Source organism: Mustelus asterias, chromosome 2 (assembly GCF_964213995.1).
Source record: "Mustelus asterias chromosome 2, sMusAst1.hap1.1, whole genome shotgun sequence".
Taxonomy (NCBI): Eukaryota; Metazoa; Chordata; class Chondrichthyes; order Carcharhiniformes; family Triakidae; genus Mustelus; species Mustelus asterias.
In genome coordinates this window covers 93,214,390-93,240,674 of record NC_135802.1, presented here as the reverse complement: position 1 = coordinate 93,240,674, position 26,285 = coordinate 93,214,390, and the positions used below count along the sequence as shown (strand labels likewise).

At 44.2% G+C, this 26,285-nt stretch overlaps 1 protein-coding gene across 3 annotated transcripts in view; it reads right to left on the bottom strand.

The window, feature by feature from the left end:
* Positions 1-279: 279 nt before the first annotated feature.
* The window catches only part of LOC144509744 (ATP-dependent translocase ABCB1-like), a 106,179-nt gene continuing 80,173 nt past the window's right edge, over positions 280-26,285 (bottom strand). For 2 of the 3 annotated variants that reach the window (XM_078238528.1, XM_078238536.1), the window contains exons 23-28: positions 24,651-24,791; positions 23,768-23,924; positions 19,455-19,652; positions 12,860-13,066; positions 9,271-9,417; positions 280-528 (exon numbers count right to left, since the gene is read on the bottom strand). In XM_078238528.1, coding sequence (XP_078094654.1) covers positions 331-528; positions 9,271-9,417; positions 12,860-13,066; positions 19,455-19,652; positions 23,768-23,924; positions 24,651-24,791 — 1,048 coding nt within the window. In that variant the 3' untranslated portion in view covers positions 280-330. Of the gene's footprint in view, positions 529-2,026; positions 2,089-9,270; positions 9,418-12,859; positions 13,067-19,454; positions 19,653-23,767; positions 23,925-24,650; positions 24,792-26,285 lie in introns of those variants that run through there. The other variant, XM_078238543.1, reaches the window with a different exon arrangement.

Genomic DNA, 26,285 nt, shown 5'->3' with positions numbered 1-26,285 from the left:
AGTGGCTTTGCACAACTTTTCCACCCTTCGGCCTATCGAGGCTCTTACATGGCCAATTAATGGCCACTTAAGGGCCTCATCCTACCCCTGTCAATATTTTGGAAAGTAGGTTTATACTGACTGCAGGACAGCCACATGGTTGCCAGAGCATTTCTAAGATGTAGCACGTGTCATGAATTCAAACTGGCATGAACCTGCTTCCTAGCAGTGATTTCATACCTTCCAGCTTCGGTGCCCCCGATAGATGAAGAGCTCACTCTCAAAATATACCCCATTACTCCATCAGCGCACAGTGAAAATCATTACTGCATACAAAATTAATGAGCAGTTTTATTGAATGACCTGGGCATTTACTAGATTATAGTAAGCCCCGTGTTTTGCTAGTAGCACCTCATGTGTCCCCCGTTCTATGACTTTTCCATTGTCAATAACAACTATCACATCTGCATTCTGTACTGTGGTCAGACGGTGAGCTATTACTACACAGGTCCTTCCTTCCCTTGCTTTGTCAAGAGCCTCCTGGACAATCTGAAAAATAAGGAATTTTGCTTTAAAATGAGTTAATGCAACAAGTCAAATCTCTGTTACTTTCAATTTTCATGAATTTTGGCTATTGATAAAAGTATATTGATAAGTGTGGTTTCCTCTTATTTAATTAATGAGAACATACGAAATAGAAGCAAGAATAGGTCAAATGGCTCATCAAACCTGATCCGCTTTTCAGTAAGATCATGATTGATCTGATCTCAGCCTCTACTCCACCTTCCTGTATATTCATAGAATCTCTTCAGTGCAGAAGGAGGCCATTTGGCCTATCGAGCCTGCACCAACCACAATCCCACCCAGGCCCTATCCCCGCAACCCCACATATTTGCCCTGCTAATTCCTCTGGCACTGAGGGTCAATTTATCATGGCCAATCCACCTAACCTGTTCGGTGACACTGAGGGTAAATTTAGCATGGCTAATGCACCTAACTAGCACGTCTTTTGGACTGTGGAAGGAAACTAGAGCACCTGGAGGAAACCCACGCAGACACGGGGAGAATGTGCACACTCCACACAGACAGTCACCCGAGGCAGGAATTGAACCTGGGTCCCAGACACTGTGAGGCAGCAGTGCTAACCACTGTGCCACCGTGCAGCCCACTCATATTCCCTATAACCCCCTTATGAATCTCTTCACCCCAGCCTTGAATATATCCAATGATTCAGCCTCCACAGACAGCTGGGTGGTGAATACCAAATTTTGATGATTGTGGCGTTATGCTGCAACTGTACAGGACCTTGGTGAAACCACATTTGGAATATTGTGTGCAGTTCTGGTCACCTCACTATAAGAAGGATGTGGAAGCACTGGAAAGAGTGCAAAAGAGATTTACTAGGATGCTGCTGGTTTGGAGGGTAGGTCTTATGAGGAAAGGCTGAGGGAGCTAGGGCTTTTCTCTTTAGAGCGGAGGAGGTTGAGAGGCGACTTAATAGAGGTTTATAAGATGATGAGGGGGATAGATAGAGTGGACGTTCAGAGACTATTTTCTCGGGTGGATGTAGCTGTTACTAGGGGGCATAACTATAAGGTTCATGGTGGGAGATATAGGAGGGATGTCCGAGGTAGGTTCTTTACTCAGAGAGTGGTTGGGGTGTGGAATGGACTGCCTGCTGTGATAGTGGAGTCAGACACTTTAGGAACTTTCAAGCGGTTATTGGATAGGCACATGGAACACACTAGAATGATAGGGAGTGGGGTAGCTTGATCTTGGCTTCGGACAAAGCTCGGCACAACATCATGGGCCGAAGGGCCTGTACTGTGCTATACTGTTCTATATTCTATATTTTGTAGGGCAAAGTAATATGGCAGGATTTTCTGGCCCTGCCCACTGCCGGGATGGCGTGCTTTTTCAGCCCCGCGCGCTGCCAGGATCATCCTGCGGAGGGAAATAAGGAGTCAACCATTTGGGTCAATGACTATACATCAGAACTACCATCACACATGAGAAAGAAAGTAGAAAACAATGAAGGTGAATGAGATAAAAGTGACAAACAGAACTCCAGTTGGAAAGAGGAGCAGAAGATCTTCAAGGTGGACACTCCTGGAAGAGAAGGGGCAGTGAATTAAACACATACTGCAGATGCTGGGAATCTGAAAGAAAGACAGAAAATGCTGGAAATACCCAAAATGTCAGGCAGCAACTGCCGAGAGAAAAAGGGAGTTAACATTTCAGAAATGGAAAGCATGTTGTGGTTGGAACTATGGAAATGATTTGGTCACCCGCCCTCAGGGCTTTTTCTGAGGCATTACACTATGCAAATTTGTTGCTGCGTTTCCCTACAACAGTGGCTACATTACAAAAGTATGTAATTTGCTGCAACATATGAATGAACAAACATACGATTTAGGAGCAAGTGTGGCCATTCAGCCCCTCGAATCTGCTCTGCTATTCGGTAAGATAATGGCTGATCTGATTATGGTCTCAACTCCAAAATCCCCCTTACCCTTTGATTCCCTTGTTAGTCAAGAATCTATCTACCTCTGTCCTAAAAATATTCAATGACCTTGCCTGTACTTCTCTCTGGGGTAGAGTGTTCCTCAGAGAAAAGGTTTCTCCTCATCGCTATCTTAACATAGAAAATAGGAGCAGGAGTAGGTCACTCGGCCCTTCTAGCCGGCTCCACCATTCATTATGATCATGGATGAATATCCAACTCAGAAACCTGTTCCCATTTTCCCTCCATGTCCTTTGACCCCTTTCGCCCCAAGAAATATATCGAACTGTTTCTTGAAAACATACAATGTTTTCGCCTCTGCTGATTTTTGTGATAGAAAATTCCACAGGCTGACCACTCTCTGGGTGAAGAAATTTCTCCTCACCTCAGCCCTAAATGGTTTATCCCGCATCCTTAGACTGTGACCCCTGGTTCTGGTCTTCCCCGCCATCAGGAACGTCCTTCCTGCATCTATCCTGAGTCATCCTTAGAATTTTATAGGTTTCATTCTTTGAAACTCCTCTGAATATAATCCTAACTGACTCAATCTCTCCTCGTATGTCAGTCCTGCCATCCCAGGAATCAGTCTGGTAAACCTTCGCTGCACTCCTTCCATATCAAGAACATCCTTCCTCAGATAAGGAGGCCAAAACTGCACATAATATTGCAGGTGTGGTCTCACCAAGGTCCTGTATAATTGCAGCAAGACGTTCCTGCTCCTGCACTTGAATCCTCTTGTTAAGAAGGTCAACATTCCATTTGCCTTCTTTACTGCCTGCTGAACCTGCATGCTTATCTTCAGTAACTGGTTTACAAGGACACCCAGTTCTCATTGGACATCCAGATAATAATCTGCCTTTTTGTTTTTGCTACCAAAGTGGATAATCTCACATTTATCCATGTTGTACATGCATTTGCCCACTCACTCAACTTGTCTAAATCACACTGAAGGATCTCCGCATCCTCCTCACAGCTCACCCTCCCACCCAGCTTCGTGTCATCTGCAAATTTGGAGATATTACATTTAGTTCCCTCATCTAAATCATTAATATATGTGAATAGTTGGGCCCTAGCACTGATCCATGCGGTACCCCGCTAGTCACTGCCTGCCACTTGGATAAAGACCTACTTATTCCTATTCTTTGTTTCCTGTCTGCTAACCAGTTTTCTACCCATTTCAATACACTACCCCAACTCCCATTCTTTTTAATTTTAAAAGCTATGAGTAGGGCTTTGTCGAAAGCTTTCTGAAAATCCAAATAAACTCTATCCACTGGCTTCCCCTCGTCAACTCTACTAGTTACATTCTAGAAGAATTCCAGTAGGTTTGTCAAACATGATTTTCCTTTCGTAAATTCATTTGACTCTGTCCGATCTTGTCTTCCAAATGCTCTGCTATTAAATTTTTTATAATGGACTCTAGCATTTTTCCCTCTACCAACGTCAGGCTGGTCTATAATACCCTGTTTTCTCTCTACCTCCCTTTTTAAATAGTGGGGTTACATTAGCTGCCCTCCAACCTGTAGGAACTGTTCCAGAGTCTATAGAATAATGGAAAATGACCACCAATACATTCACAATTTCTTGGGCCACTTCCTTAAGTACTCTGGGATGTAGATCATCAGGACCTGGGGGTTTATTGGCCTTCAATTCCATCAATTTCCCCAACATTTCCCTATTAATACTGATTTCCTTCAGTTCCTCTCTCTCATTAAAACCTGTGTTCCCCACCATTTCTGATACACTACATGTGGCCTCCTCTGTAAAGACCGAACCAAAGTATGTATTTAGTTTGTCAGCGATTTTTGTTCCCCTATTATAAATTCCTCTGTTTCCGACTGTAAGGGACCTACAGTGTCTTCATCAATCTTTTTCTCTTCACATATCTGTACAAGCTTTTACAGTCAGTTTTTATGTTCCCTGTAAGCTTACTTTAATACTTTATCTCCCCTTCTTAATCAATCCCTTTGTCCTCCTTTGCTGAATTCTAAACTGCTCCCAGTCCTCATGTCTGCTGTTTTTTCTGGCCAATTTGTATCCCTTTTTCCTGGATCTAATACTATCTCTAATTTTCCTGTGTCCTCTATATAAATGCAAGTTCATTATTTTTTCTTTTTATAGATGAAATATATGTTTTTAAAATTCATTTACAGTATTTAGACGTTGCTGGTTGGACGAGCATTTATTGCCAATCCCCAATCCTCCATTTCAGAAGGCATTTGAGAGTCAACCACGTTGCTAAATGTTTAAAGTTTAAAAGTTTATTTATTACTGTCATAAGTATGCTTACATTAACACTGCAATGAAGTGACTGTGAAAATCCCCTAGTCACATGTAGGCCAGACCAGATAAGCATGCAGATTTCCTTTCCGAAAGAGGCATTCGTGAACCAGATGGGTTTTTACAACAATTGACGATGATTTCATGGTCAGCATTAGACTTCTAATTCCAGACTTTTCCAGATTCAAATTTCACCATCTGCCATGGTGGGATATGAACCCGGGTCCCCAGAGCATTACCCTGGGCTCTGGATTATTAGTCTAGTGACAATACCACTGTGCCACTGCCTCCCCTTAAATACGCAGTATAGACTATTGCGATTCTGAGAACATAGTGCAGCATCAGTAATGTGCCAAATCATGTGGTTATGCTCATGTGCATCATTGCACTGAGCCATCTACTCGATGGTGATAGTTTTGTTCTGCAGGGGCTGCTAAAGGGATGTCTGATCCCAACATCCTGCTGCTCCTTTCCTGTGCATGTTTCAATAACTGATTGTGAGACTAAAGCATGGCACAAGCAATGTCAATGTGTAATGACCTCAACAAAGCCCATGAGGTCGGCTTCTTGGAGTATGAGCTCCCTGATTGAGGTGATGATTACCTGCCCAATCAGGGAGTCTCACCTGTATGTATATTGAGAAGTGTTAGGACTCCTGATGCTCTGGACTTTGACTTTGTACCTGAAGCACTCCTAGGAGTCAAACTGAGTTTGTAAATAAAGGGAATCTGGTGAAGGGACACCAGCCTCTGAGGAGTTATTTCACAATGGCAAACTGAAAGATAGAAAACAAACTGGAGGGGAGGAATTCAGCTTTTTTTTGCAATGAGTTTTCTTCACAGTTTGGTGGAATTGGCACGCCAGTCTTACTTATTACCGATTCATGCGCAGGAAATTTACTTGGTGTCACGTACAATCATAATAAATATTCACGAGGAAGTTCACTGGCTAAATTCTCCTTTTGAAAATGAAAACCTCTGCTATGTTCAATCTGACTGAACCAATTTTCTGGGCAATATTGTGTGAATTAGGAGTACCAGTGGCTCTGGGGGAGAGGGACGTCTTATAGTTTGCAAGGGGCTTGGACTGAGAGGGAAAAATGAAAAGGACTGTGATTATATAGCCCCGCATCACTGCCAAAAGTGGCAGAGAGACAATTGTTAGAATATTACGCTCCTCAGCCAGCGGTAGAGGGGTCTGTAGAATTCTTCTGATGGCCTTCCCAGTGACCTCCCATCTGCTTCGACCTCTCCGCAATTTTATGGTGGGATGAGTGAGGCCTCGGCCAGCCAGCTACCCACTCTTGGCCAAACTGAGGCCTTTAAAAGTTAATGACCACTTAAGAACTGCCTCCTGCCCAGCCTCAATTTTCAGGCTGGCAGGAGGAGTTCAGAGGCAGGGGGAATGCTTTGAAAATGATGCTGCTCAAACCTTGGGCAAAAAGTGGGGTGGGGAGTGGGTGCCTCCATGAAAAACCTCCTTTCAACATCAGGGCAGCCCCCATCCACAAAGCCTGGCTCCTGCGTGTGCCCTCTACTCCCTTGGCTTCTCCACCAACACATTCCCAGGCCCCTTACCCATCCCCACCAAAACCCCAATGCCCTCTCCTCCCCGGCCTCAACTCATTACCTACCCTAAGACTCCCCACTGTTACCTGGACCTCCAGGACTTAAGACTCTGAGGACTGCTTCTAATCCAAGTCCAGTCCACTCTAGCTTCTGGTGCTGCTTGGGCTAGAGAGCTATGACCAATCAGATTGAGCGGCAGTGCTCTGAGGCAGGACCTCCTCATGTGTGAGGGGCAGAGGTCCAATTTTCAGTCAATTAATGCTCATTGGATGCATGGGTATTTGCCCCCAAATCTTCGGATGGCAGGAAGGGAAACCTCGCCACCCTAAAAATCCTGATTAGTGAGTTATTTTGAAGCACTATCCTTTATTGTGTAGACAAAACAGCAGCCAATTTGAACACAAATTGAACAAAATCTCATAAATAGAAAACGAGACCAACAACTAGGCTTAGTGGTGTTGGAGGTGAGAGAACTGCTGACCAGGACATTCAAAATAACCTGGTTTTTTTTGGTTAGTGCTATGTGATCTTTCACCTGAGAGACAGCACCTCCAATGATTCAGCATTCGCTCAGTACTGCACCTATTTAGCAATCTGAAGTTGATATCCAAATCAACAGTGTGACTGAACCAATAATCATTGGACTCAGAGGTGAGAGTGCTAATTGGTGGTTACTCAGGTATCAGGGTTAGGGCTGCCAGTCTGATTTGGGCAAATTCCTGGAGGTTTCATCACATGACCTCCTGCCTCATCCAATCACCGCGCATAGTCAAACAGCCTTTACTCCCACCCCCAATAATTTTTATAACAAATAAACAAAAGGTTCAAGAAACAAATTTATTTTAAATTTTCCGTGAATTTTTTTCTTGCGTTGTTTGCCATCACATCCAGAAGACTCATTTTTAATTCTTGAATACTCCAGGGCCAGGTAAGAATGGTAACCCTAACTGGTGTACAAATGTATTTTTCCATCTAAAATCCTGTCGAGGATTTGCTTCAGTTGTCTGTATGTTGTTGAGAGATCTGGAAGAATACTACAAACGACTGCCTGAGTTTCTCTGGCAACTGATCGCATTTCAATAAAACAAGCCTATCAGGTTTCAACCACTGCTTCCAGTCAACATTAACATTCCTGAATGAGGTGGTTTTCCCCCCTTAATATGCAAATCTGGTGTCACTGCACAAAACACTTTGGATGAGAACTTTTCTTATGGTTTTCTTGAGATCAATTATTTCTTCGACTGTTTCTAAATTGGGTGCTTAATTTGGATTGTTCTTTGCAAGGGACCTCTTCAGCCAGATGTTTCTGAGACCCCACCGCAGTGGTGCCTGATCCCCAAATCTTGGGTCTCATGTCAGCTGCAAGCCAAATGTGAAACAGCCGGGCATGCCAAAACCAGCTGCTGAGACAGGCCATCTTTTAAAGCGATATTTCCTGTATTGCTGGTTTTTAGCAAGTTCCAGCAGTTTGAACTTTTGGCTGCACACGACTCAATGCTTCAGAATTCCGCAGCATTTGTGGCGGTCTAACACAATGCAGATGTTGCTTCAGTGATTCATTTGGACACCCAAAGACTGGCATCGCAAACACACTGCTGAGGTGAGAGAATTAAATTTATCGAGCAGGGTACTTCAAATTGCCATACACCTACAGCGACAATGTGCATTCATATAGCGCCTTTGATATCATAACAATATCCTAAAATGCCCTGCAGAAGAGTTAGCTAACAAAATTTGGCACCAAGCCAGACAAAGAGACCAAGGTGATCAAAAGCTTTTTTTCTTTACTCATGGAATGTGGGCATCACTGGCAAGGCCAGCATTTATTGCCCATCCCCTAATGTCTGCAAGAAGGTCCCCTTCTTAAACCACAGCAGTTCCATGTGGTGAATATTTTGTAGCAGATCTGATACACTTTGAGTGAGTGGTTCATTAATCTCATTTCAAAGGGCAGTTAAGAGTGAACCACATTGGAGCAGACTGGAGTTCATAAAATCATAGAAATCATAGAAACCCTACAGTGCAGAAAGAGGCCATTTGGCCCATCGAGTCTGCACCGACCACAATCCCACCCAGGCCCTACCCCCATACCCCTACATATTAACCCGCTAATCCCTCGAACCTACACATCTCAGTACACTAAGGAGCAATTTTAGCATGGCCAATCAACCTAACCCACACATCTTTGGACTGTGGGAGGAAACCGGAGCACCCGGAGGAAACCCACGCAGACACGAGGAGAATGTGCAAACTCCACACAGACAGTGACCCAAGCCGGGAATCGAACCCAGGTCCCTGGAGCTGTGAAGCAGCAGTGCTAACCACTGTGCTACCGTGCCGCCCCTAGTTACATACAAGTCAGATATGCACAGCCTGCAGGGTATTAAGAGAACCAGTTGGGCTTTTACAACATTACTTATGCTAGATTCTTATTCAAGATTTTCCACTTAATATACTGAATTGAATTTACAAACTGTTATCATGGGATTTGAACTCACATCACTTGATTATTAGTCCAGGTCCTTTGATCATTGGCCTAGTAACATAACCACTATACTGCCACTTAAAGGAGGAGGGAAAGATAGACAGGTGAGGAGGTTCAGGGAGGAAATTCCAGAGCTTGAAGTTAAAGGAGCTGAGAGCACAACTGTCTACAGTGGAACAGTAGAAATCAGAGACGTGGAAGAGGCCAACATTGGACAAATGCAGAGACCTCAGAAGGTCGTAGTGCCAGAGGAGGTGACAGAGACAGGGAGGGGCAAGGCCATGCAATAATGATGAGAATATTTGCTGGACCTAGATCCACCTATAACTGAAAATTACCTCTATCTGTACTTCCCAGAGTTGCCGACTGATCTATTCAGCATTTCCACCATTTTCAATTTCAGATTTCCAGCATTTTTAAGAATTGTGTTGTTTTGTTTAAGAATGGGGTCTTACCTTTTCACTCTCTGTATCAAGTGCAGATGTTGCCTCGTCCAACAGCAGAATCTTTGGCTCCCGTATGAGGGCTCTTGCGATAGCCACTCGTTGCTTTTGTCCACCAGAAAGCTGAGCCCCTTTTTCCCCAACTCTAGTGTTGTATTTCTAATTGTGAAAAGAATCACAGTTTAAAATGCATGCAGAATTCACAGTACTTGACTGAATATTCACACGTGCTATTAAGTTTCAAATGAGTTTGACAGCATTTTCCTTTTACCCGAGCTATTATCACACAGCAGAGGACCATTTCCTTTATCAAAATCAGAAAATATACTTCCTGGTTTTATTTCAGCTCTCCAGCAGATGTTGCTTTGAATGAAAGCTTCCTTCCTAAATTCACGGGTCCTGAATTACTTTAGAACATAGAACAGTACAGCACAGTACAGGCCTTTCAGCCCTTGATGTTGTGCCGAGCTTTGTCTGAAACCAAGATCGAGCTATCCCACTCCCTATCATTCTGGTGTGCTCCATGTGTCTATCCAATAACCGTTTGAAAGTTCCTAAAGTGTCCTACTCCACTAGGCTGATGTTTAATAGCACAATTACCTGTGGCACCACCAATACATAAGGACTGTAAGTTAGTCGTACTAGCGTTTTGAGAAAATTATTGATTGTCAAGGTAAAATTGCCACAAGTACTTGGATTAATCACAGCAAACTAGGAAATGTCAGTGGGAGGGCTGAATCTATCATCTGTTCACAGCTGTCAGCACTTTATTTATACTGCACAGTTGCAGTTCTTTTGCCCAGTTGTAAGATTTGCTCATTAATGTTCACATCTCTTGTATTAAGAGTACAGTTTTAAACTACACTTGATGTTACATTCAAGTTATACTCTGTGGCAGGTTAGGTCTTGACTGATGTTATCCCGTTATTTTTCTGTGGCATCACAAATCCAGCTTACATAGAATCCCTACAGTGCAGAAGGAGACCATTCGGCCCATCGAGTCTGCACCAACCACAATCCCACCCAGGCCCCATCTCCACTACCCCATGCATTTACCCTAGCTAGTCCCCCTGACACTAAGGGGCAATTTACCATGGCCAATCCACCTAACCCGCACGTCTTTGGACTGTGGGAGGAAACTGGAGCACCCGGAGGAAACCCACGCAGATATGGGGAGAACGTGCAAACTCCACACAGACGGTGACCCAAGCCGGGAATCGAACCCGGGTCCCTGGCGCTGTGAGGTAGCAGTGCTAACCACTGTGCCATCGTGCTGCCCAAGTTTTTGCTTAAAATATTTTTTAAAAAGTATCATATAAACGGCACGGGGTGACACGGTGGCACAGTGGTTAGCACTGCTGCCTCACAGCGCAAGGGACCTGGGTTCAATTCCCGGCTTGGGCCACTGTCAGTGCGGAGTCTGCATGTTCTCCCTGTGTCTGTGTGTGTTTCCTCTGGGTGCTCCGGTTTCCTCCCACAGTCCAAAAGACTTGCTGGTTAGGTGGATTGGCCATGCTAAATTCTCCCTCAGGCGCTAGAGTGTGGCGACTAGGGGATTTTTACAGTAACTTCATTGCAGTGTTAATGTAAGCCCACTTGTGACTAATAAATAAAAAAACTTTAAAAAAATGAACAGTGGGATTAGGCAAAGGAAATTAAGAATGCGATTTAGTGTGGACCATTTCTCCCAGTTCTGGACAATAAATGCATTATTGTGAAATGATTGATACATTTTATGGGCCTGAAGAGCTACGATGAACGATCAGTAAATTAAGATATGCAAATATGTGATTGGTGATCTGACAGTTATCACATTGCTGATCAAGTCTCTGGTTAAAAAAAAGTCTTTAAGGATTTTTAAAAAATAAACGACTCCGTGAAATGGCATTATTATGGAGCTGCAGCTGATCCCACATCTGGTGCAGCACAGCCTTTCATGGTGGATAATGTGGTGGTTTTAATGCAAGGATTTTGGCGCAGGCTGCTCCCAGCTGTTCCATGATCTAAGCTTGTTGGAGAACATCCCAAAAGGGCGATAACATTCCTTTAACATTAAAATGAGAAAAAAAAGAATAAAGCGATGCCACATTGTAATTCTAAAGCTTAGGTGCCATTGCACAATGCTTCATAAAATGCGCGAGAATAAAGTGAACGTCAACACTTTTATTGTTATTGCTCTCCATGTTTTTCTGCTTCAATAATGACATTTCTGAAGATTTAATCCAAGTCATTTTACAATCGGAATCATCCGTTGTTTTGTAACTGTGATGTTGAATGCTAATTCATTTACCCACTTTGGGATGTGGTTACTGAGCACCTAGAGATGCATCACATGAATAAGCAGAATTAGCCCAGATTTCTTCAAGGGAAATAGGGTCTGACAAATCTCCTTGTGTTTTTTGAGGTTTTACCTGGCAGGGCACACAAGGGGAAAGTCCAGAGTGCAGTGTGATTGGATATTCAAAAAACATTCGGTAAGGTGCCACCTTATCAAAGATACACAAAATTACAGCTCATTGAATTGAGAGTGACATATTAGCATGGATTGTGGATTGATTAATGGCCAGGAAACAAGACAGTCGGAATAAATGGGTAATTTTCAGGTTGGCTGACTGTAACTAAAAGGAATACCACAAGGATTAGTGCTGGGCCTTGGCTGTTTACCATTTACATCAACAACTTCAATGAGACGGGAAATGAGTATAATGCATCCAAGTTTTCTGATGACACAGAGCTAGGTGGGAAAGCAGTGAGGAGGATGTAAAGGGGCTGCATAGGTTAAGTGAGTGGGCAAGAACATGGAGGATTGATAGAATAGGCTGAGTATAATGGCTGTGGAGCTGATCACATTCATTGGCAGGAGGCTGATGGCGACTCTGCCGGGGTAATTTCTGGGAGTTCTGACAAAATTAAATGCCCGTCAGGCAGTCTGTTGCCCACCTTTGGGACTCCATTTCCAAGAGTTGGCAGCCAATCAGATGGCCAGCAGCTATTTAATTCCAAAGGCACCACCCGGAGAAGTGGCCACCACTAGGACTACAGCGGGACTGGACCAGGAGCATTGCTGGAGGCATAGAAGAGAGGTAAGAGGGCAGGGCTCAGCCAGGCTCCGTTGATAGGGATGTGGTGCTGGGAGTAGGTCTCTGACAGGGTGGTGGCCCCGGTCGCTGGCAAGGCCCTCTGTGAGACGCAGGGTGCCCAAACAGGAAGTGACAGGCTTTCAAGCGTGTACCTTCCTGCTCAATTATGCAGCCCCCCCAACACCCACCCACCTCCCAGCCCACTCCTTCACAGGACTGAGAGGAAGATAAATTTGTTCGCTCAAGGGTTTTGGCTCTCTGGAATTCTCCTACCCAGGGGGCTGTGGATCCTCAGCAGTTGAGTATTTTCAACACTGAGATAAATAGATTTCTGAATACTAAGAGAAATAAAGAAGTTGGGAATAGTATGGAAAGGTGGAAGATCAGGTATGACTTTACTGAATGGCAGGGCAGGCTTGAAGGGCTCCTGTTGTTTATATTCTAACTGCAGAGTCAATTTATACATGTACATGACTGTAAAACCCTTATTATTATTGCTGTTTAATAATGGATGAACTTACATCGGGGAGTTGTTCAATGAATGAGTGAGCATTTGCTGCTTTTGCTGCCTTCTCAATGTCTTCCTGTGATACAACCCTGTTGTTGTCACCATAGGCAATATTCTCAGCAATGCTGCAGTTGAAGAGCACAGGCTCCTGGGATACAATTCCAATTTGAGATCGAAGCCATTGGATGTTGAGCTTTTGGACATCAATTCCATCTAAAAACTACACTTTTAAATAAATGTTAATTGTCTGCAAGCTTATGATGCAATGATCCATGTATTTATACAGTATTTGCAAATGGGAGTAATGTCCTCAATGTTTTACGTTTGTATATGCAGTAGGAGAATCATAGAATCCCTGTAGCGCAGAAAAAGGCCATCTGGTCCATCGATTCTGCACCAACTCTCCGAAAGAGCATCCACCCAGGCCCTTCCCTCCACCCTATCCCCGTAACACCGTGCATTTATCATGGGCAATCCACCCACCCGGAATATCCTTGAAGTAAATTAACTCCCTGCATCTATCTGCTCAATGAGGTGACAACTAAGTTGTGCTTGGTTTCTATGATAGAGATAATCATCATATTTGAATAGTTTTAAATGGGATATCATGTTCAGACTCATTTAGTGTCGCTCTTAGTATTCTGAACTAGGTGGCCTACTCCTATTCTACCCCTCAGGGTGAAATGGTGGAATTTATTGTACCTTACTTTCTAAAATTATGCTGAATATGTTTCTTGTTGAAAACTGATGGGAATATTTTCATTTTAACATGCAGATCGAAAACCTAACATGACTCGGTAATTACAGTATGGACTGTGCTGTGAACATTTTTGTCATTCATCTCAAACTTCTCTTCATTTCAGCAAAGGTGTTACCCAATCTGTTCTAATCTGGTGAAATACCACCTTTAAAATTGCACAAAGAACTCCAGACGAATACATGATATGGAGATGTCGGCGTTGGACTGGGGTAAGCACAGTGAGAAGTCTCACAACACCAGGTTAAAGTCCAACAGGTTTATTTGGAATCGCGAGCTTTCGGAGCGCTCCTCCTTCATCAGGTGATGTGATGGCAGAAGTGATGGCCAGACGAATACAGTTAATATTTGTACTCTGGATTCTAAAATTTCAGGGCACAAGTGGGTGCGATCAATGTGAAACTAACTGTGTATTATTCTTTGTGGCACCAGATGGAGCTGTTGCCTGTCAAGGACTGTTGATTGTGGTTTTTTGTGACAAGATTCAGAACTATTGGCAATGTCACTCACCATCCAACTCTCCTTACCCAGTACAGAGGATCTGAACTCATGCCTGCATTGCTCTGTGGCTTGTGCCCACTGCTTTAAAAATTCCATCCTGAAATGTTTCTGCCTGGGCCAGTGAATATGGGAACCATAAAGTAATGGGAAAACTGTGAAAGGTGAAGCGTACGGATATAGTGGGGGATCATATGTGCAAAGAATGCTCACGACCACTAATAAGAAGTCTCACAACACCAGGTTAAAGTCCAACAGGTTTATTTGGTAGCAAATACCATAAGCTTTCGGAGCAATGCTCCTTCGTCAGATGGAGTGGTCTCTGTTCTCAAACAGGGCACAGACACAGAAATCAAATTACAGAATACTGATTAGAATGCAAATCTCTACAGCCAGCCAGGTCTTAAATGTACAGACAATGTGGGTGGAGGGAGCATTCAACACAGGTTAAAGAGATGTGTATTGTCTCCAGACAGTACAGCTTACTGTCTGGAGACAATACACATCTCTTTAACCTGTGTTGAATGCTCCCTCCACCCACATTGTCTGTACATTTAAGACCTGGCTGGCTGTAGAGATTTGCATTCTAATCAGTATTCTGTAATTTGATTTCTGTGTCTGTGCCCTATTTGAGAACAGAGACCACTCCATCTGACGAAGGAGCATTGCTCCGAAAGCTTATGGTATTTGCTACCAAATAAACCTGTTGGACTTTAACCTGGTGTTGTGAGACTTCTTACTGTGCTTACCCCAGTCCAACGCCGGCATCTCCACATCATCACTACCACTAAGCCAGAGCTCCCAGAAAAAAACCAAAAGGTAATAACCATATTATCAAGGCGATGCTGAACCGATCGCTGGAGAATAGCCTGGCTGGGTATATAGCCTTACATAGATGAAAAACCACATTTACCAAGGTCTGGGATCATACTGACCTAGACTTTTAATCAGATCTCAGTCACTTCAGGCATTCAGCAGTAACAATTTGCCTACTCTAAATAAAATAGCTCATTGAATAGCAGAAAGGTGGACAGACCATTACAGCATTCCAGAAAGTAGGTCAAAGGCACAGTCAAAGGGCATGAAAGGATGAACCATGGGCGAACCCGGGTCTAGCGTTGGGAACCCATTGACAGGTAATTTCAAAAGGTGTTGCCTACTTCAAATATTGTATGATAAGTATGTTAAGTATATTTTTATTTCAGTGACTGATGATGATAGAGTTTTTTTAAAGATGTATCCATTCAATTGATCAGCGTTATGAAAGTAAAAAATCTTCAGAGGTATTAAATTAATTTATTCAGTGTATTAAGTGTTCCTCTGCATCGAACAGGTTGTGATTCATATTTTAGTATGTCAGTTGTACTCTGTGTTTTGATCTTTACATTCACTGACAGCTTAGCCATTTGTTCAGCCTTTGAACCAATGCAACAATCAAAAAATGTCCATCTGTTCCATTACTTCAAAGACTTTAATGTATTCGACTCTGGTGGTTTTGCTAACATTGTTGTGCAATAGAATTCTATTGTGAATGCTTGGCTGAGATCTAAACCCCCCACAAATGGATTCAGCTTAACTCTGAAGAGGATTAAATTATTTTGAAGAGGCTTTTGAATGGCCGTTTCTTTACTTTGACAGTTTTATGAACTCAAAGACTTCCCAATGCTATTGCAGAGCTCATGGCTTCTGTCTGTGATGGACACTGAATGAGTGGACCTGAGGGGAAATGGGGAGGCACGTGGGGGAATATGGAGGGAGCCCTAGAGGGCTTGATGAGTATGAGAGATGAGGGCCAGGGTGCCGAATGCTCATGTGCAGAACTGGCTGATATCCCACTGAACTTAAGTGGGCCTTCTAACCTGTCTGAAATCCATCCACCTCCATTCCGGCAGGAGGCAGGGGCCCAAACCCCAGTCTGTCCCTGTCACTCACTCTACTTTTGAAATAGTATGGGCGGACAGTGCTGGGCAGGAAGTAGCATTGCACCATTGGGAAGAGTGATTGCGCCATTGAGAAATTGTCCAACATGTGAGATTCCTCTCAAAAGATGAAAGTTCTGTCAGAGTATTGCTAGCCCTTTTGCTATAGTTATTCAGAGGATAAGAAATAGCAAGTGCTCCAATAACTACTAGGTTGGTGTCTGCACCAGTGTCCCCGGATTGCTGGGTCAGGATAGTTTGAGGAGAAAGGCAGCTGATCAGCTGGGAGGTGCAATAAATTCAGATCATTACGCACAGTATTGAAAGAATAATTTCAGGAGAGACAAGTGGTTTACCTAATTGGAATCAATGAGTGGGACGAATGCAGTTGATTCTACTTCAGTGCCATGCTGTCAATATTTATTCAGAGTTTCTGATCGTTTACTTGGATCATATTCTTGCAAAAGAGCCATTATTTACATAAACAAGGAACTGAGAAATGTGATCGCTTTTGCACCAAGTCCGATTTTCTTTCCCATTGGAGTTAATCAGGGAGGATATAAATTAGGATGCCAATTCAATATTACCCAGCCTGCACTACAAACGTGTTTGCAACATGACAAACTTGCACAGGCGGTTTGCATGATATACCAGAATGTGTATTGGAAAAAGCTGACAGGTGTGTACAGATTGAAGTTTTATACGTTCGATCAGGAAGATGGCCAGAGGACTTCATGCAGACAGTAACAATCACACTAAGAAAAAAACCAAAGGCATGCCCATGTTGTGGCTTTCAGACAATTAGTCTGATTGTTCACCCCATGAAGGTTGTGTTGGCAGTTCTAACGAAGAATGGGTGGGAAGGTGCAGAACTACATGAAGAGGATTAGTTTGGATTCCAGGGAGGGAGAAGGACATGAGAAACATTATAAGCTTCATGAGTGAACACAGTTTAGAGTTTGGACAAGTTGTTTTGTAAATTTTGATTGGATTAAGCTCTTGACAATACTCAACCGTTTACAATTTCTATCAATGACTCGGATGAAGGGATTGAATGTAAGGTGCCTAAATTTGCTGGTAACACAAAGCTAGGTAGGAAAGTAAGTGTGAAGAGGACATAAGGATCCTGTAAAGGGATAGGGTTAAGGTAAGTTGTGAAGAAGACATAAGGAAGTTGTGAAGAGGACATAAGGATCCTGTAAAGGGTTAGGTGAGTGGGCAGAAATTTGGCAGATGGAATATGATGCGGGAACATGTGAACTTGTCCACTTTGCCAGGAAGAATTTTTACTGTATATTATTTAAATGGTAAGATATTGCAGAACTCAGTGTACAGGGGGATCTAGGTGTCCTGGTACATGAATCAGGAAAAGCTAGTATGCTAGTTCAGCAAGTGATAGGGAAGGTAAATGGAATGTTGTCGTTTATTGCCAAAGAAATGGAAAATAAAAGTGGAGATATTTTTCTGCAGTTGTAGAGTGTTGGTGAGGTCACATCTCTAGTACCGTGTACAGTTTTAGTCTCCTTATTTAAGGAAGGATATAAATACATGAGAAGCAGTTCAGGAAAGGTTCACTCAACTGATTCCTGGGATGAAGGGGTTACCCAATCAGGAAAGGCTGGACAAGTTGGGCCTGTACGCATTAAAGTTTAGAGGATTGAGAGGTGATCTTACTGAAACATGCAAGATCCTGAGGGGACTTGACAGGGTGGATGATGAAAGGATGTTTCTCCTTGTGGGAGAAACTGCAACTAGGGGACACAGTTTAAAAATAAGGAGTCTCCCATTTGAAATGGAGTTGAAGAGAATGTGTTTCTCTCAGAGGGTCATGAATTTTTGGAACTCTCTTCCTCAGAGTGATGGAGGGAGGGACAAAAAATATTTTTAAGGCGGGGTAGATATGTTCATGACTAACATGAGTGTCAAAGGATATTGGAGGGGTAGGCAGGAATGTGGGCTTGAGACTACAATCAGGTCAGCCATGATCTTATTGAATGACAGAGCAGGCACGCAGGGCTGAATGGCCTACTCCTGCTCCTATTTCGTATGTTTATATGAAAGACATTGGAGTAGACTGGAGAGGTAGATGACCCAGAAGAAATCTGTACAAACACCACAGTTGGAGCAGGCAATGGGGAGTCAGAACCATGTGTAACTGGAAGAGGAGTTCGACAGGGTTGGTGTTTATCACCAGTTCTCTTCAATGTTAATGCAGAAGCAATGATTAAAGAAGCATTGGAAGGTACATAATCTGTTATGACTGGGGGTGAATGATAACATCAGTTAGCTTTGCAGATGACGAAGCACTTGTAACAAACACAGAAGAAGGATTACAAGAATTAGCAGATCGACTAGGAAAAGCAGGTATGAAATTTGGAATAAAAGTGAACATCAGCAAAACCAAAGTGATGCATATTTCAAAATTGCCAGGAATCCTACATTGATAGAAAGTAGCACAGGTGCAAGAATTCAAGTGTGCAGGAAGCGTGATAGTTGCAGATGGAAGAAGCAACAAAGAAATAAGAACAAGGTTAACAGTAGGGAAGAATGTTTTTGGTAAGAAGGTTGTTAACCAGAAAGTTGAATAAATAACTCAAGAGGAAACTTGTAAAGATCTGTTGGAACGAGAAATTAACAAATGACGAAATGCTGTGGAGGGTGAACAAACAAAGACAATTGCTGAACAGATTTAGGAAAAGACAGAGCAGTATAGTCCCTCTGCTGCCACTGGCAAGCATCATGGTGTCAGGGCAGACAATTCCCGAGGAACATGAAAATCAGCTTCCGGAAGGTGGGATTTGACGACAGGTACTTGCGGTCCTGACCATCGTGGCAGGATAATGACATGTCACCAATCCCATCACAGTCCATTGGGAAGCCCGTTTGCATTCCAATCACGGGATTCAAATTATCCCTGACTGGAATTTGCACCCTGTCCACTCAAACACCCCTCCTGCCAGTATGAACATGTCCAGACCAACGTGGCATCCTCCGCTTGTCCGGAATTACGTGGATGGAGGCCTGTGACAGTTTGTTGGTGCTGGAGATGATGAAGGACTCTGAAGCTGGTGGTTTCCTGAGCACCCCGTGTTCTATCAATTAGGCAGGCCATCGCTCCAGTGGACTCCCCAGTAGGTGAATGGCAACATGAGGGTTGCAACACGCTGATGGTCTTCGTGTTGCGGGGGGTGGAGGGGGGGGAACATAAAGATGGGGGTCATTGAATAGAAGAGATGGAGTGGGTGCAGAGGCCAAGAGAAGGGGAGTGAATGTTGAACTTAATAAGTGGGGGAAAAATGAAAAACGGTGGGGGTCTCTGAGCCATTTCCTGGACCACAGATCAAGCTGGGGTAAAGTTGCAGCTGTTGGAGTCTATTAAATCTGGATTTCTTAAGGCATTCCTTTGATTTAATGATGCATTAAACAACTCTTACCACATCTCCTCTCAGTGGATTGTAAAATCTTTCTATGAGCTGCACTGAGGTGCTTTTACCACATCCACTGCTGCCAACCAGTGCTAAAGTCTGTGTTTTTCCAACCTTGAATGATAGATTTTCGAGCACGGATACATCTGGACGACTCTGATATCTGAAGTGAACGTTGGAGAACTTTAATTCACCATTAAATTCATCCTGTGAGAAAACATATGGAACGGCAAAGGTGATTTCAGCAATGAAGTTGCCTGCTGCAATGATTACCTCTGCATTATGGGTTTAATTTCAGTCAAAAACTCTAAGTAAGTATGCATACACTTCAGGACTCTTGTTGGTTTTCCAGGAACATGTTCAGGTTACTGACCCACCATTCTATATTGGACCATCAATTTCAATGTTCAATTAAAATCCATGTTCACAACAGACAAGATTATTGAAATACAAAAAGAGAATTAAGAGATATTCGAAAAATGTTGAAACATCACCAAGCTACATTTTAAGCCACATCTTCCAAACCCACAACCACTACCATCTAGAAGGACAAGTAAGAAGTCTCACAATACCAGGTTAAAGTCCAACAGGTTTATTTGGAATCACGAGCTTTTGGAGTGCTGCTCCTTCATCAGGTGAGAGGTAGGTTCACAAACACCTCTCCACTCACCTGATGAAGGAGCAGAGCTCCAAAAGCTTGTGATTCCAAATAAATCTGTTGGACTTTAACTTGTGGTTGTGAGATTTCTTACTGTGCCCACCCCAGTCCAACGCCAGCATCTCCACATCATAAAAGTACAAGGGCAGCAGACACTTGGGAACACCACCACCTGGAAATTCCCCTCCAAGTCAACCACCATCCTGACTTGGAAATATATCAGTGCTTCTTCACTGTTGCTGGATCAAAATCCTGGAACTCCATCCCTTACAGAACTGTGGGAGTATCTGTGCCACATGGACTGCAGCGCTTCAAGGAAGCAGTTCACCACCACTTTCTCAAGGTCAGTTAGGGGTGGGTAATAAATGCTGGCCTAGCCAGCAAAACCCACATCTCAAATTAATTTTTAAAAATGTATATTTGAACCCCTCTTTATCAATTAGCAACCAAAAGGTAGGTCACACTCTGGGGCTATTTAACATGAGTCACAACTGTGGAAAAGTAACTATAATCCCATAAAGAATTCAACAATGGGACATTATAGGGAATTGAAACCCACAGCAAACTACTCATTTATAATGTAAAGATACTACATAAATGCTACACGCCCATTGAAATAGTTATTAGTTAATATATTAGCAAAACCGATGTGGTAGCATTTGCAGTACATCACAGTACACCTAAACAGGGTTCAGGTCTCACGTGTGAGCGGAATTACTGCCAGCAAAGTCATGAAGACTGCCTATTTTTCTCAACAATTAATGACTAATCAACAAAGCAGAGAACAGAAGACTTTGAAAGTGCAATCTCTGGGAATATAATGTAATTAATTGGTTATTACCGAAGAAAAAGAGACACTCATAATTAATGCGGGAAATTGTATTTGCAATGTTCAGCTTGCTTGTGAGTTTAGCCAACTTTATCATTTTTTGTAGCAAGTGGCAGAATGCAGCTCCAAGCAGTAGCAAAGTCATTGGACCTTATTTAACCATTTTGATTCTAAGTGTTGGGGTGACTTGAAACTGGGAGTGTTTCAGATCCGACTTTTAGACCCGTTCTGAGGTGCCCCCATACGCACTCTGCCTGAAAAAATATCAACGATTCCGACTCGCGCTGCACAAGCCTGTGGGTGGGGCTTAACGGGCCCGAAACCTTGCAGCTCCGATCAGCGCCTCCAACTGCGCATGCACAGACAAAAATTGATAGAATGTGGCTCCCCTGCCACATCGCTCCCAGGCCGGATAATGCCTCCCGCTGGACTCCACAGACATTGCCCCACCCCCACAACATTACTGACCCCCTTATCCCCCCCATCCCCCACCACCCAGACCGATCATGGGCCTCTCTCCCCCTTCCCCCAGCCCTCCACTAATCTCAGGCAAAGTGGCAGCGAAGCCCCCATCCCACCCCACCAATCTCAAGCAGAGAGCCGTCGGACGCTAGGCATCTACCTCCTCACTAACTGGAGTGCCCGAATCGGACTTTTGAGGAGCATGTCTGTTTTGCACCGATTCTGGAAGGGCAAACTCAGTGGTAAAGTGGGAAGTGTCGGTAAGGTTGAGCGTGCAGCCTATTGAGTCAACTTAAAGGCATTTAAATGACCGTCACACCCGTTTCGGGCGCGGTCCTGATCGCAGCCATTAGCGGGCCTTGGTAAAGGGGGAACTGGCGCGGAGGCGGGCGTGGATCGTGCTTCTCGCCTCACGTCCGACTTTACCAAGTTTTCGCGCCCAAAAAAAATCGGGCCCATTGACTCCGAAGAAGTACAGGTTCAACTCAACAATGACGAAACAAATACATATTGCAAAAGAATAATGGTATTTCAAATATGTGCATGTAATTTACATGAAACAATGCATTTTTCATTACTTCCCTAAAATATATAACTATGCATTTTTTTGTATTAAATTATTTTTACATTATAGCAGTGAAATTCATAAAACACCAAACACATCAATTCTATCTGAAGGAAACAAGTATTTGAACTGAATAGAGTGAAATTTCCACCTTACAGGTTTTCCAAGTCATTGCCATATTATAATGTTACATTTCCAATCATACTGTAAAACAATAGCTACTACCACACAAATAAAATGATTGGACAGAATGTGACTCTATGCGGAGATTCACGAATGCCATACCATTGGACCCATGGACGAAAGAAATGGATTTTCATGGGATTCAATGGAAAATCCATCCAATATACCTATGTAACCTAATGAGAAACAAATCTGGGCCGCGATTCTCCCAAAAGCACTGAATTGGAGGGAAAACTGTTCTAGATCCCGACTGTTTTGTCAGTTCAGCTTCTCACCTGAATCTCCGCACTCTGCACTGCAGCGGCCCCAGTCGTGAATATCATTAAAAACCCTGGGAGGTGGGGCCTGCTCATGCCAGAGTCTGACAGTTCCGGAACTCTGTGCATGCGCACTGGTCCCGATCTATGAGACTTTCCGTTTGCTGGCCAGCTGAATCGCTGGCCAGCCCGGGACCCCCGTGATGCTGCCCCTCCAGCCCTCATGGCCCGATCGCGGCCCCCACAACAATTCCCGGGCCAGCCCTGAAATCCCCCCCGTCTCGGATTGCCCCGATGTACAGCCCACTCTCCCCCCACCCAGCAGTGGCAATGCCCCCCACCCCGCTCACCCTGGCAGACCGCGCCCCCCCCCCCCCCCCCCCCGGTGATCCCCTCCGGGGTCAGACCCCCACCCAGAGGCAGGCTCCCCCCCGGCAGACCACCTCCCTCCAGCCTGCCCCAATCACTGTCCTCCCTCCATCCCAGACTGATCCTGTCTGCAGAGTGGCAGCGGGTCCCCCCACCCCCACCGATCGCCCCTCGGCTCCATCCACCCTCTTGGCACTGCCCGATGCCTGATGTGCAGGGCCAAGGTGCCCCTTGAGTTTGGGCACTTTGACCCTTGAGCAGTGCCGGGGGCACAGGCTGGCACTGCCAGGGTGCCCATGCCCAGGGGGCACCACTCACTTGCCGCCCGACCCCGGGGGGGCCCCGATTGACCCCCCTTCATTCTGGCAGGGTCTCCCACTAGTTCCCCGAACGTGGGGTGCTAGTCTAAACTCCGCCAGAATGAAGTACCTCTGGCGGGGTGGGAGATTCAATCGCGACCGGAAAGTTCTTGATAATTAGATTGAAAACATATTTAAAATACATTTAAAACAGATTTAAATGACTTACCTGCCTTCCCGCCGGTTTCCAGCGTGGTCTGACTGGCGACTGTTCGCCGGCTCTGGAAGATGCGCGTGCGTTCCCAGCGCATGCGCAAATCCCAGAACAAGGCCGGCGACGCGCATCTCCCACCGCGACCTGCCAGAAAAGTTGTGGGTCGCGATGGGAGAATTGCGGCCCTGATCGCACAGGCATCAATGGGAATCTTACAAGATATGGAATTTGAAATTGAAAATTGCACAAGTGCTCCATATAATCATATCGGAACAAAAAGAATGGATCATTCCAGAAAGATAAACATTTCTGAATAGCAATCAAGCAAAGTGACAGTGATTTGCATATTACTTGTATACTGTATATATACATAGGTAAAGAATAGAATTTTTGGCAAACATTAAGCATCAATATCAATTTTGGTTTGATTCTTTGGTCTTAAAGCACATTTATTTTTAGTTTAATCCTTGTATTTAAAATACTTACCAATGTCAGCCCATCGGTACTATAGCTGTCTATAAGTGGCACACGCTCAAAGAGTGCAAACAAGTTCATTGCAGCAACTTTTGCCTTGGCATAATCAGGAGCAAAAGAACTGCTTTGTCCAATTGCCACAGCACCGAACACAATAGCATTAAAAACACTGTAGAATGAGGTTTTAGAAAGAAATATTAACCAAAGTGTATGACACAAATTCCCATTATATTAAATCATTCAAACAGGTCAAGTTGACAGATAGATGAATATTTATTTTGTTTAACAAAACCTTTTAGAATTGCCTTCCAGCCCCCTGGTGAAGAAACATTCTGCCTGAATCAAGTGCCAGTTCCTTCTCCTTCAGAAGCCATGACCCAAGAGGCATTGGTCCATGGTTATGCTTGCAAAGTGCTACAGGGATTTGTTTGGCAGCATAGCTGACCATACCTGCTGCCAGCTATCAGGCAGGCTGATAATCAATCTGTTTGGCTACATTACGAACACACCTTGCATGGCTATCCTGAAATGGGACTTGAACCCGGACCTTCTGACCCCGAGGTAGGAATTCTACCACTTCTCCACAAGGCCTCTCTCAGGTGCCAGTACAAGTTTTATGATGTAAGGGTCAGTATAAAAATGACTCAATATAAAGTTAATCCCACCCTGATCATACTCAGAAATTCCAATGCTGAAAAATCTGTTTCAAGTTCCCACAAAGTAGGAAAATCATATTCATCCAAATGACACATTCGTTCTCTCTCCTGCACACCTTGGGCAATTCACATAGTTAATCAGAAGCATAAACTATGAACTGGACAATCGTCCTTTAATTTTTTCGAGATCAAAATTAATTATCCTAACAGATTTAAGATAAAGTACACATGTTACTTACAGGAAAACACCCTCTACATCCATTGCATTTATTGATATCAGGTATGCACCAAATCGAAAACTAGCTGCATAGCTCAAGTATTGGATAGCCTGGCTCAGTGCAAAAGCACTACCATACACCTGGGATTTCTTTTTAGCATTTCTGTAATACATGTACAATATCATATTACAATAAATCCAGAACATAATAAACTTGATATTTGCAAACATTAGACAGAGTTACAGGGTGCACATTTAATTCATATTTTCTAGTCCCGACCATATAAAACCAACAAAGATTAGGGCAGAATTTATGTTAATATTCAGATTTAATTGGACAGATGGTTAAAGGAAAAAGGCATTGAAGGGCTACAGGAAGAGGATGGAATCTAACCCTAGGGACAGGGGTCTTACCACCAGCTGGAGAGCTGGCAAGAACCCCACACCACCTCCTGTGTTAAATGCCAGACAGGTATATTAGCAGCCAGGGGAAGCAGGCCTTTCTCAGGATCAATGACCCCAAAGGTGGAAATCCAGTCTCACAGCAGTTCCAGCTGATCAGAGACTAGCAGCTCTCCATTGAAGGCAGTGTCACTCGGAGCAATGGCTGCTGCCCCCACTCCCACCAGGGACCCAGACCAAAACCAAAAGTGAGTGAAGGCAGAAAAGAAATTGGAGGGAGGGCGGGGGGGGGGGGGGGGGGGGGGAGTTGAGGGTGCAAAGGTTCAGAAGAAAGGGCAGAGTGTGGCCCTCACCAGTCTCTAATGTCAGGTCCCTCCATCAGCTACTGGGTAGGATTTTCCTGCCCTCATCCTGGCCGGATCTTCTGGTCCCACTGAAAGCAGCTCCCTCCCCCCTCCCCCATGGCAGGTTCCCCAGCAACGTGACAGGCAAGCCATGCAAAACACTGTAGATATCAGCAGAAGCAGAGGATCCCACCGCTGGCCAATGGCGAGCTTCGGCAACCGGAAACATGCCGTGATGGGGCTGGAAAATCCTGCCTATTGAATGCCTTACAAGGAGGGATTGTCCTTGAGAGCCTGCAAGCAAACTGGACAGGGTTTGTTTTTCAGGCTCCCTACCCACCATTGGTTGAATGACAGTGATGGTGTGATGAAGCCCCTAAGTGGGCATAAATTGGGGAAGAAATGAAAAGGTGGCAGGATCCCTCTTGCCCAATTTAATGTCTCACACTGCCATCAAACACATCTCGGGAGAGGCCATTAAATTCCGCCCAATGTGATTAGAACAATTAGCCCGCTTGGAGGAAATGCTATATATAGAATCCCAACAGAGCAGAAAGAGGCCATTCGGCCCATCGAGTCTGCACCTACTGTCTGTCAGAGCATCTTACTCAGGCCCTAACCCCATACCCTCACCTATTTACCCCCCTAATCCCCCTAATCTACACATCTTGGTACACTCCGGGATAATTTACCATGGCCAATCCACCCAACCTGTACATATTTGGACTATGGGAGGAAACCGGGGCACCCGGAGAAAACCCACGCAGTCACCTAAGGCCAGAATTGAACCCAGGTTCCTGGCGCTGTGAAGCGGCAGTGCTAACCACTGTGCCACCGTGCTGCCACAGTGTGGGTTGGATAGCTCACTCAAGTGTAGCAGCCTCTATTCATTTTTATATCGGGGCTTCCAG